Genomic DNA, 13,085 nt, shown 5'->3' with positions numbered 1-13,085 from the left:
ATTTGACTCCTTTCTTACTAATTTTAATGGAACACATCTAGGTCTTGGTTACTCAAACACTGGATACCCATACTATTATGCTAACAGCAGAGACAGATATGTTATGATACAAGTTTTTTTTTTCCTTTCAACTGGGAACATTACATAGGATAAAATACATTGGGTGGACCTAGTGGTTCATGCCTGTAATCACAGCAATTTGGGAGGCCAAGGCAGGAGGACTGGGAGACCCTGTCTCTACAAAACAAAATAAATAAATAAATAAAAATTATCCTGGAATGGTGGCATGCACCTGTAGTCCTAGCTACTAGGGAAAATGAGGTGGGAGAATTGCTTGAGCCTAAGAGTTCAAGGCTACAGTGAGCTATGATTGTGCTACTGCATTCCAACAGTAGTCACAGAGTGAGACCCTGTTTCTAAAAAAGGAAAAAAAAAAATTCATTGAGCCACATCATAATGTCTAACGAGTCCCAACTTTGTGACAGGGCTTGTGGTCACTGTGGTGCAACCATTATCTCATTAAATCATCACAGTGCCCTCTGGGATATTTACAAGTCTTTGAATGACTTTATGTAGCTTCCCCACTGAAGCCGGAAAGGGGGCAATGTCACTTGCCCCTTCTGGAGCCAGGCTCCCTCCCAGATCTCCTAACTGCACTAATCTAGGTTTGGGAGCTCTAAAATTTGTTTCTAATTTGTAGCAGTCTTTTGATGCATTAAGATATAGATCCTCATTATTTGCAGAATCTGAAATTGTGAGTTTACCTATATGCTAAAATTTATTTGTAGCCCCTAAATCAATTATCACAGTGCTTTCATGGCCATTCATGGACGTGTGCAGAGCTGCAAAAATTTTGGGTTGCCCAATGCTCATGTGACCACCTAAGACAGAAAAAATGTACACTCTGTCTTCTTGTTTCAGCCCTCATACTATAAGAAAGTGCCCCTTTTATGGTATGTTTATGCTAGTTTTTCCTTTTTTTTTTCCTTTTTGTTGGTGACTTCACTGTTCAAAATGGCCCCAAAATGTAGTGCTGAAGTGATTTCTAGGTTCCTAAACACAATAAGGGTGTGATGTGACTCACGGAGAAAATATGTTCTTTCTACAAATTTTGAAAAGCTTTGTTCAAGCATTAGTTATAGTGCTTTTGGATGTTTTAGTATTAATGAATCAACATTATATATTAAATAAGATGTATTTAAACAGAAACACAAAAAAAACAAAGTATATATTAATTGGTTGATAAATCAGTGTGATCAGAGGCTCACAGGAAGCTAACCTTGTGTTTCCTCTAGCAGTAATCATTCAGTATTCACTAATTAGCATTTGTGGCAACTTTGTAGAACACTGCAAATAACAAGATAAATAAACTCCTGCAAATAACAAGAATTGACTGCAACTAAAGACACCATTGCACTTGACTTGTAATTGCCCACTTGATGTCAGGTAATCTGATTATTCAGCCTTTGTTTTCAGATTGGATGATTAATGAAAGACCTTGAATGCCAAATTTTAAACTGATGGGAACTTTTATGAGGAAGTCATAAAGGCCTGCAATCAAAGATTTGTAATAGGAGTCCTCATGAACCCCGCTCTCCCAGGCAAATGAGATCAATATAATCTCACTGGTACTCAGCAGAATTCAGAGTTACTTTTTTGACTTGGAACATGTTGTCTTCCAGGGTGAAAAGAAAGAAATAGGAGTCGAAATTTGAGTAATTTCAGTTTACCATGCTTTTAAAAATGTTGACAAGAGGTACTGTTATGTACAATTCAAGCTAAGTTTGTCAGAAACAGTGAATTGTTAAATTTATAAAAATCTTAGATCTCTATCTTCTTTGTAAGTCCTCACAGAAAAGGTTAATTTATTCCAATCTATTAACTTATTAAGTACAAAAAGGGCATAATGAGATACTACTGTAAAATAACTTTTTAAATAATAAGTAAAACTGAAAAAAAGGGAGTTTTGACCTTTCATTTCTTGCTTCATTCTTTTATGGTAAGTGTAAAAATTACTTCAAGGAAATCCTATTTCTTTCATTTGTAATCATAATTTTTTTTAAACAGAAAGTGCTATTATTTAAAAACTTTTGATGAGTTTTTTCCTCTAACATTCAACTTATATCAGAAGTACTTCTGTTTTCAATAATAATGAATCAGCTACAATTTATTTGAGTTTTGATGACTTTTTTTTTTTTACAAAAGCAATGATTCGTAGGCAACTTGTCAAAACACATTGCAATTTTGAGGCAAGTACTGGGTTATTATATTAACTTGTGAGAATAGGTTAATTAGTACGTTCTTACGCTGTAATAAAGATGTAGCTGAGAGTGGGTAATTTATAAAGGAAAGAGGTTTAATTGACCCACAGTTCAGCATGACTTGGGATGCTTCAGGAAACTTACAATCGTGGTAGAAGTGGAAGCAAACACATCCTTCCTCACAAGGGGAAGGACAGCAAGGAGAAATGCTGAGCAGAAGGACGAAAAGCACCTTATAAAACCATCAGATCTTGTTGTGAGAACTCACTCTCACGAGACCAGCATGCGGGTAACCAACCCCATGATTAAATTAGCTCCCACTGGGTCCCTTCTGGGACACATGGGGATTATGAGAACTACAAGATGAGATTTAGGTAGTGACACAACCAAACCACATCAATATTATTCCTAAAAACGCGGTGGCTCACACCTGCAATCCCAGCACTTTGGGAGGCTGAGGCGGGTGGATCACCTGAAGTCAGGCATTTGAGACCAGCCTGGTCAATATGGCAAAACTCGTCTCTACTAAAAATACAAAAATTAGCCAGCCTGGCATGGTAGCACATGCCTGTAATCCCAGCTACTTGGGAGGCTAAGGCAAGAGAATCACTTGAACCCAGGAGGCAGAGGTTGCCGTGAGCCAAGATTGTGCCACTGCACTCAAGCCTGGGCGATAGAGCAAGACTCTGTCTCAAAAACAGAAACAACAACAACAACAACAACAACAAAAAAAACAAAAAACCTCTACAGACTGGAAGTCTACACCGTAAGTATCCCAAATGCTATTGTAGATTATAAATTTAGGCAACATTTTATTTACTGCTTTAGTCATGTAATTTTATTATAAGCACTTCCTCTGTATTAGGTGCTGAGATGGTTGTTTTGTATGTATTTTCTCTAATTCTCTCAGTAACTGCACACAATAAGTATTATATTGTTTATACAGATTGAGGCACTGAGGTTCAGAAGGTATAAATATTTTGCTCAATGGGTTTAGAAAATTAATATAGGTTATGAAAGAAAAATAATCAGGCCGGGCGCGGTGGCTCAAGCCTGTAATCCCAGCACTTTGGGAGGCCGAGGCGGGCGGATCACGAGGTCAGGAGATCGAGACCATCCTGGCCAACATGGTGAAACCCCGTCTCTACTAAAAAATACAAAAAAACTAGCTGGGCGAGGTGGCGGGCGCCTATAGTCCCAGCTACTCGGGAGGCTGAGGCAGGAGAATGGCGTGAACCCGGGAGGCGGAGCTTGCAGTGAGCTGAGATCCGGCCACTGCACTCCAGCCCGGGCTACAGAGCGAGACTCCGTCTCAAAAAAAAAAAAAAAAAAAAAAAAAAAGAAAAATAATCAAATTTAGGTATAGGAAAACATACAAACTCCTTGCGTTTTGATACTTTCTAAATTATTTGTAAATAATATAACATAATATTTAATTTTTAAGAAATGTATAACTTGTAACGACAAACACGACATAGAACAGAGTATTTCTAATTGATCTATCATTGACTGAGGACTTAAGTAAGCTATATCAAGGGTCATTAGCCATTCTTATTTAGGCAAGGAACTCATCACAGATGTCTTATTATTCTGTTATTTTCCACCTGCTTAATTTCTGCCATGTGGTATGATGCAATGCAGGAAAACATTTGTATTAGGACTTTGTGGCACTCTTGAACCCATTGGCTGCTTTTAAGTGGGATTCATACACTTTTGACAGGTTGGAAAATTAAATTGCTTTATAGATGGCATCTTCAAAGGGATGGTGGTAAATTGTGAGTGATTGGTATCAAGCAGTTTATCTTTTACAGCATCAAATAAATAGTGTTTCCTCATAAACCATAGCCTCTCTGGTTCTTGTCACTCAGGAATTCTTATGGTACAAAGTATCATCTCTCCTCCTCTCCCTACCTTTCACTCAACAGGAAAGCTTAATCTTATTTTTATTGAGATGTTATCTCATGTACCATAAACTCATGCTTTGAAAATGTACAATTAATCAGTGTTCAGCGTATTCATAAGCTTGGACCACCATCACTGCTGTTTAGTTCCTGAACATTGTCATCATCCCAAAAGTATGACCTGTATCTGTTAGCTATCCCTCCCCATTCACCCCTCTCTCCATCCACTGGAAAACACCGATCTACTTTCTGTCTGTCTGCATTTGCCTATTTTGGATATTTCATATAAATAGAATCATATATGTCCTTTTGTGTCTGGCTTCTTTCACTTAGCACAGTGTTTCCATAGTTAATCCATATTATAGCAGATATTAGTGCTCATTTATTTTTATGCCTGGGTAATATTCTATCATAGGGATATATACACATATACACACACACACACACACATATAGTACATGTATATATACGTGTGTGTGTATATATATACACACATATACATACACCCATGCGCACACACACATATATATATATACACCACATGTGTTTATTCATTTGTCAGTCCATAGATATTTAGCTTGTTTCCACTTTTGGCCATTCTGAACAGTGCTACTATGAACGTTTGTCTATAAGATTTTTTGTGCAGACATAGGTTTTCATTTATCTTGTGTAAATAGTGTAGGTGTTTCCTCTCATCTTTTCATTACTTCCCTCAAACTCCCATCACCACCCTTAAGTTCAGAAAAGCCCAGAACATTAGGAACTTTGTACATTCTAAGAGAGCTTGATAAACACTTCTGCCACATCCTCCTAAACCTGAACTCCATTTTCCTGTCCTTTCCCAGAGCCGCCAATTGGACAGATGCACCCACCACATGGCAGCGTCACTCCTCAGAAGAACAGCAACCTGCTTGTGATCATCGTGGTCACCGTTGGTGTCATCACAGTGCTGGCAGTGGTCATCGTGGCTGTGATTTGCACCCGACGCTCTTCAGCCCAGCAGAGAAAGTAGGTAACAGCTGGTTCTGAATTAAAGAATTAAAGAATAAATGGTTCTGAATTATTCAGAATAAATTATTCAGAATAAGTGGTTCTGAATTAAAGAATAAATGGTTCTATTAATGACTGAAAATCCAAAAACAGTTTTACAGTCAGTTTGGTTTTTCCTTACTGCACTCTGAAAGTCTTTTAATAGTTACCTGTGTTTCACACTTTGTTTCATATCTTTCTTTGGTAGCAGATCCGTTGGTGTTCATTTTTCATCCCTTTGTGTGCGTATTTTCATAGAGAGAAATAAAATGTTTCCTTCAAGTTATTTCTGAACTATAGTTTAGTTTTGTTGTTTGTTCCATTGAGGACCCCTACTCCTCTGCATCACCACAATTGAGCCCTTCAGAACAAACTGGATAATGCAGGTGAAAGCAAAATCAATTCCAATCTGACACAGAAATGAGATCCCCTCCAAAGTTCTTAGAAAATTGGACTTTAACATAATTAATAAGGTGAAGTAGAAAACGCATTCACGAGCTACTTCAATATCTCTTTTGGGGTTCCAGAGAATATAAATTTTTCTTTGAGTTTTGTTGGGGTACTTGAATTACATCCAAGTGAATTGTAAAAGTTATGTGGACTCTCAGTAATATCTTATTCAGGTAAGTGTCTATGCATTTAATAAACCTGATCCTTTTTAAAAAAATAAATATATTTAACAATTAGGCTATCCAGTTGATTCAGAGTGGTGGGTAAGATTTCCTTTTTATTACATAAAATAGCTAATGAAAGTTAGTACACAAGTTCTAGTTCTGGGTCTACTGCTTCTTTAAATAAACTAATTATATCACCTAAATGAAGACCCTTCATACTTGGGTGGCAATTTCTTTAAGTTTAATGATAATTTGGACTAAATGCTTTCTATCATTCTCTTTAGCTTTTTTTTGTTGGTTGGTTGAATTGTCCAGAGCCAGGTAACAATCTTCTACTTTTAAAACATAGAAATTTCCCATACAATACTTCTAATTTATAGAATCGCATGGTAGCATTAAACTTTAAATTAATAAGAAATACAAATAATTTTGCATTTCTTTTCAGTTATTTATTAAACTTTCTTACTACTGTACTTTGAAGAGACCCCTTCCACAGTTTCTGTTAGTGAGATTATCATATGACATCTAATACAGAAAAATTATATTTTATGACAACTTACGGCTGGGCACACCTGTAACCCCAGCCTTTGGGAGGCTAAGACATGAGGTTGGCTTGAGACCAGGAGCTTGAGACCAGCCTGGGCCAAATAGTGAGACCTTGTCTCTAAAAAAATTTTAAATTAGCCAGATATAGTGGTGCTCACTTGTAGTCCCAGATATTCAGGAGGCTGAGGTAGAAGGATCATTTAAGCCTGCGATGTGGAGGCTGCGGTGAGCCATGATTGCATCACTGTACTCTGGCCTGGGTGACAGAGTGAGATCTGTCTCAAAATAGAAAAAAAGAAACAAAATTTAAGTTGATTTTTGTCCCTGTTTCTCTGCTTTTTATAAGGCAATAATATTTTCTTGCCCAACATACAGAACACATGTGATAAGTTAGAATTTATCTGCAGATACTAAGGACAAAATATATTAAATTGACCAAATCCAGGAGATCTAGAATGCATGGTTATTACATTTCTTTTCTTTTTCCTTTTCTTTCTTTTTTTTTTTTTTTGAGATGGAGTCTTGCTCTGTTGCCCAGGCTGGAGTGCAGTGGTGCAATCTTGGCCAACTGCAAGCTCCACCTCCCAGGTTCACACCATTCTCCTGCCTCAGCTTCCCGAGTAGCTGGGACTACAGGTGCCCACCACCACGCCCGGCTAATTTTTGTATTTTTAGTAGAGATGGGGTTTCACCTTGTTAGCCAGGATAGGCTCGATCTCCTGACCTCATGATCCGCCCACCTCAGCCTCCCAAAGTGCTGGGATTATAGGCATGAGCCACCACATCCGGCCTGGTTATTACATTTCTAAGGCAATTACCTGGGTAGGTGATCTGCAGTCATGTCTGAATGCTTTAAATTGAAACATGTAAATAAAACACAAGGTGTACTCGTTAGAACCACTGGCTGGCCGGGCCTTCTATTTGACTTGACATGTAGATAGCAAGTTTTAAAGATTAGTATGCATTCAAATCTTGACAAAAATAATTATTTTTAGTGCTGATGATGAAATGTTTAAGCTCTTAAATGAAATCTACAGTATTCTAAGTACTATAGGTCACTTTCACTGATTTTTCACTTGTTAACATTTTAATTGGTTTTCAATATTCACCTTGTAGATATTTGAAGTATCAGCTACCTTAGGACTTCAGTATATCTTAATTCCATCTCAGAATTTTTTCTGAGATATATTTGAGTATCTGAAATTTGACCTGGGTTTCTAATACAAGATTTTAGTTTTGTTTTTAATAGCAGTTGGTGGAATAAAAATAATCAAAATGGACAATTAGGGTCTAGAAGCCTTTGAAAAAGATTTGGAAAGAAAGCAGAAAAATGTTTATACTTATTAATGTATCTTTTTCTGATTAACTTGTAATTACTTATTCACACTCACTTCAAGCCTCCTTCCTTCCTGAAGACTTCCCCAAACCCCTGGTGGGGCAGAATGTTCCTGCCTCAGTCCCTATCAGATGATGGGCATGTCTTAACCACTGGAATTAGTATAGCACTCTTTATTCATCTGCCTAATAAAGTTGTGAACAACTTTAGTAGATGATTCCTGTGTCCATAGTGGGAACTTAGTAATTTATTATGATGTGCCAAAATAACCTGTACTATAATAGCTGGATTTTAGAACTTGAATGGACACAGTCTTGCATAAAATAGACACTCAATCAATGTTGGTTTTTACTCATTCACTTCCCCAACATACTAATTAAAAGTGAAAAGGAAAAAAACTCCCCTTAGAGTACTAGATTATGTATAAAGTAAGGAATGGGTACACCAATACAGAACCAGAGAAGAAGCTTTCAGATAAATACTTGCATGTCAGTAATGGAAAGCAGTTCTTATTATTTAATTCAAGTAATTATTGTGTGCTTTATATGGGATCTGCATCATACAAAGTAACAAATCTGATTAATGTTAACTCTCAAGCTAAAAATATTTTTGCAATTTCCCATTGACTTCTTGATATTATTAAAAATGTATCTATTTGGGCCAAGGCCTCCTATGTTTTGGTCCCTTCTACTTTTTCATGCACACAACCTGTCATGCCACAGTGCATGCTCCTCATTCTAACAATGCAGAAATTCCCAGGAGCCATGCCATGTTAAAATCATTTTTTAAGCTTTCAGTGCCTCCCCCCATCTTTACATTTGTAGTACTTAGCACATTTCTTGACACATAAATCTTCCATAAATATTGATTGAATAAATAAATAAGTGTTGTAAAACAATGGATGATGTTGAAGAAGTTAGAGTTTGCTCCACTATCACCGAAGGAATTGAATTATCACAAAGGGAGCAGCTGGACAGCTCAATAAGACACACAGTGATCAATGCCAAGGTGAGTGGTATAGAGAGAGATGAGGGAAATGATTTAGATACTCTAAGATTACAGTGACCTGAGATGGTCAGTCCTTAAGGAGAGACTGGAAAGGAAGCTTAAAGAATAAGTCATTTGCAAGTAAGTAGGATTTTGAAGGCACAGTGGGCAGAAATTAAATAAACAAAACAGAAAATAGAGCAGCAGTACCTGACCATGCTGTGAAAGTTTTGTCCTGATGTGAGAAGGAGAAAGCAGAGAGCCTGGGAGGGTTCTTTGCTTTGCCTTTATCAAGGATACCTGGGGTAGAAGGAGACCCTCCTATTCTAGGGCTATTTTAGAAGCAGAAAGATGACTGGTGCCTGAGGGAAAAGATATATTTGGTATTTACAGAGGGGCCAAACATGTGAAATACTCTGTGTCAAATAGAAAAACTAGCTTTGAAATACAAACAAAACCAAGTAATTCATTATGATAGTGCTTCTTAAATTTTAGACAGATTTGCCTGGAGAGTGTTAAAAGACATACTGCTCCCTGCAACCAAGTTTCTGATTCAGTGGTTCTGCAGTGAGACCTGAGAATGTGCATTTCTAACAAGTTCCCAGGCAGTGGCAGTGCTGATGCCTCTGGTTTAGAGACCCCACTTTGGCAACCACTGCACTAGGAGCATCTGAATATACATTTTGAAGAATCTAATGGTGAGACGCAGGAACCGTGGGCTGCAATGAGCAGCATCGTGTCAAGAACCAACAGATGGGCAGAAGGTCAGGGTGACCACTGTTCCTATAGGTTTTAAGACAAATTTCAGACAACTTAATTATGAGCACATGCTAGTTTTATTACAAACCTGCTGTGGTAGAGGTTGGAGGGACAAAAGAAGGAGAGGCTCTCCAAGGCCAAAGATTTCTCCTTTAACAAGAGATATGATCGGAAATAAAAGTGGTTAGATGGTCATGGTTAGAATAAATACAAAAAGGAAATAAAGTCTGTTTAGAGATCTTCAGCTTCTTGACTGACAGTCAGCTAGATGGGTGAGCAGCTTCTTAGAAATGGTCTTGATCTGATTAAAATCCAGCAGAAAAATGCCCATTCATTTTATGAGGAATTATAATTTCTTCCCCAGTGGAGATTATGGATCACAACATACAAAAAGGTTCTGCCAGGTTTGGAACTCTTTTAAAAACAGAAGCCATCTGGGGCTGGTTGGTACTGAAGTCATGGAAACGAGCAAATAAATGAATAAATGAAAAAGGCATGCGTGTAAGCAAGGGGAAACAAGGTTTTGTAATTTATTGCTGGTTTCAGTTTTATCTTGACTACTTTCTTTATTCCAGGTTATTTAAATATCGAGTTAAATAAGATATTTTTCCTGAGTATGTTTTCCTGAATTTGGGAACCGGCACTTCTCTGTGTGCAGCCATACAGATGCTGGTGTTAAGTTATTTAGCATTTTGATCTAGAAAGAGAGATTCCTGGGTGAAACATCCAAGTTTGAGAATGACACTACATTTTCTATGAAGTTACCAGGAGTAGATTACACAGGGAGCTGTGTGTGAGTTGCAGATCAGTTTGCTGTGGGCAAGTGAAGTATGCAGAAATGAATTCAGGGAATAAATGGTTAGCAGTGAGTTATTATCTTAGGCACAGGAAAATAGTCATTTTAGACCATTGTTTTAAAACATTGTGGGGCTACCACTAGGAAATCAGCAAAGTGCAGGTAGTGTTATTTTTTCTCTGCTAAAATACAAAGTAGATTCTAGGTCTAGGGTTCTTTATCTCCTATACTCATCAGCACACTTCAAGAAAGACAAAAAAAAAAAAAAAAAAAAAAGAATGTCAGGGAAAATTCAACAAATTAACTACCAAATATTTATTAATTACCTAATATTTACAAAGCTACTTATTCATCATTGGAAAACCAAAGCCACTCCAATGACTTTGCACAGGTTAGAGGTGTTTTCACTGAGAGTAGCTTGTGTGAACCGTTGAGCAACCATGGAAGGTAGTTATTATGATAAACTGTTCACTGCAAATTAAGGAATTGGGAAGTAGATGCTTCTCTGATCTGCTGTCAAAACTAGATTTTAACAGTTTGCATTATTTCTTTCAGGAGGTGTTATTATTTTAAAAGAAATAGAAGTTGCAAGTAGAGATTTAACAGTTATAAAATGAGGGAAACGGTCAAAAACTATTTCTGAAAAGGACCAAATAATACATTGTTTAGGATTTTTGAGTCATATAGTATCTGTCACAACTATTCAATTCTTTCATTGCAGTGAAAAATAAATTAACTTGGCCATGTTCCAATAAAACTTTATTTACCAAACTAGGCTGTGGGCAGATTTGGCTTGCAAATCATAGTTTACTGACCTCCTGCTGTAGGACTAACATGAACATTGTGTTACTTTATTTATCACACAGGGAATATTTAATCTCACTAGCCTCAAGAAGAGATTATCACCCCAAAAAATATATTTATGGTTGTTAAAGCCTTATTGAAGCAAATAAGAACCATGTGAAATACTGTTCCAAACTGTGTTCTTCTCCTTTCAAAGGATGTGTCTCACTGTGTTTGAATCTGGACACTCAGTGATGCCAAGGCAAAAGTGTTTTGTTCTCCTAAGAATGTCCTCATGCAGCCTTTTGTTTTCAAATAACAAGTTTCCCAGTTGCACATTAAATTGTACAGCTGAGGTGTAGACTTTCTTCTAAGCCCTCATCTTAGCTATTGGCATAAATTCTGGCCTTTTTATTTCCATTTGCCCTTTCACAGCAACTCCCTCATTTATCTCCTAAACAGATGTTGCCGTCAGGTACCTTATGCCTAGCTCCAAAGATTGGCATATGGCTCCATCTAACCCAATATCACCTTTGCATGAATCTGCAGCCACTGAAGCTGGAGTAAGGAGCTCTCTGCCAGGCAGCTGAGGCCCTGGGGATTCAGCACTGCATCCTTTTTAATGTGGTGAAGTTCCAAGCAGGGGAGAGGAATGGCAGCCAAGACAAGTCTGCCAATTCCTGGGTTTCACAAGGCTCATTCTGCGAGTCCTTTTGTTTCCTTTCCTGCTTCTAACTTGAATTGACTGATGAAAGAGAGGAAGTGCCATTGAATAGAGGCTCTCACATTTGCCTTCTAACTTTGTTGCATAGGAAACGGGCCACCCACAGTGCTGGCAAAAGGAAGGGCAGCCAGAAGGACCTCCGACCCCCTGATCTTTGGATCCATCATGAAGAAATGGAGATGAAAAATATTGAAAAGCCATCTGGCACTGACCCTGCAGGAAGAGACTCTCCCATCCAAAGTTGCCAAGACCTCACACCAGTCAGCCACAGCCAGTCAGAAACCCAACTGGGAAGCAAAAGCACCTCTCATTCAGGTAATTACCTTTTCACTGGCATTAGGGAAAACATACCATTCTGAACCCAAGGGATTTTTCACTCATTTTTCCCCACTAATTTGCATGTCATTATAATATAAATTTGATTAACCAATTTTATGTCTGTCTTCATCATCCTGTGGCTTGATATAATTTTAATAATTCTTTTATAATTTTAATAATTCTTGAATTTTCTAAGGTTGGAAGTAGGACAGTTGGAAAATACAGAAATTTGAATCCTAAATGGATTGATTGCTTTTTGTTAATTGTTAAACAAATGTTTTGTCAAGGTAATACAATTTGAAGCCATCTGTACATTTTCCAGTTCCTTATTGCTATACATAATTGAAAGTTAATTCTAAATTTGCTGTCAATTCCGTTTTAAAAATTATATCAGGGCACTTGACGTACAAAACACTGAATATTCTGTTACTTTGACCTTGGTTTCTATGGAAATCAACTGTCATCCACATATAGTCACTTTATGTGATTCCCAGACTAGTTTGATGGGATTCTGTCTGAAAACTATGTTGTTATACACAGGGATCTGAAAAAAGAAAAAAAAAAAAGCCTACTGTTCAATGAACTGGTGCAGAACAATCACTGGTGTCCAGGGATAAGTAAGAACACTGGAAAATGATTGTAAGATAGTTCACTTTCTCTGGGTCTTCATACTATCTAAGTGCTTATGGGAATCATCAGCCAAATACTCTCATCAAAAAATCCCTTGGTCTACTCATGATGTGATTATAGAATGAGGAGTTGCTGTTTTTAAAGTGAATTATTTGAATGCGTTACTGGCTTACTGGACTCTGTCAGCTCAGAATTGCATAAATAAGAAATACAAATATTAATTGTTAACCCTGGATTGTTGAATATTTCTTTTCAAGCTCTTAAATGATGTCTTAGGCATCTTTAACTTCCTTGTCACTTCAGTTATTGAAGGACAGTCTAGTTCCATTGAAAACTATAATCTAGGTCAGGAGATCGAGACCATCCTGTCTAACACGGTGAAACCCCGTCTCTACTAAAAA

General features: G+C 37.4%; 1 protein-coding gene across 1 annotated transcript in view; it reads left to right on the top strand.

Annotated features, from left to right (window-relative positions):
• Positions 1 to 13,085, top strand: part of LOC117063884 (netrin receptor DCC) — a 153,233-nt gene that overhangs the window by 54,523 nt on the left and 85,625 nt on the right. Inside the window, exons 7-8 of the mRNA XM_033177696.1 lie at positions 5,008 to 5,170; positions 11,825 to 12,051. Coding sequence (XP_033033587.1) covers positions 5,008 to 5,170; positions 11,825 to 12,051 — 390 coding nt within the window. The remainder of the gene's footprint in view (positions 1 to 5,007; positions 5,171 to 11,824; positions 12,052 to 13,085) is intronic.

Source organism: Trachypithecus francoisi, unplaced genomic scaffold (assembly GCF_009764315.1).
Source record: "Trachypithecus francoisi isolate TF-2019V2 unplaced genomic scaffold, Tfra_2.0 Lachesis_group19, whole genome shotgun sequence".
Taxonomy (NCBI): domain Eukaryota; kingdom Metazoa; phylum Chordata; class Mammalia; order Primates; family Cercopithecidae; genus Trachypithecus; species Trachypithecus francoisi.
This window is presented reverse-complemented; position numbering and strand designations above follow the sequence as displayed.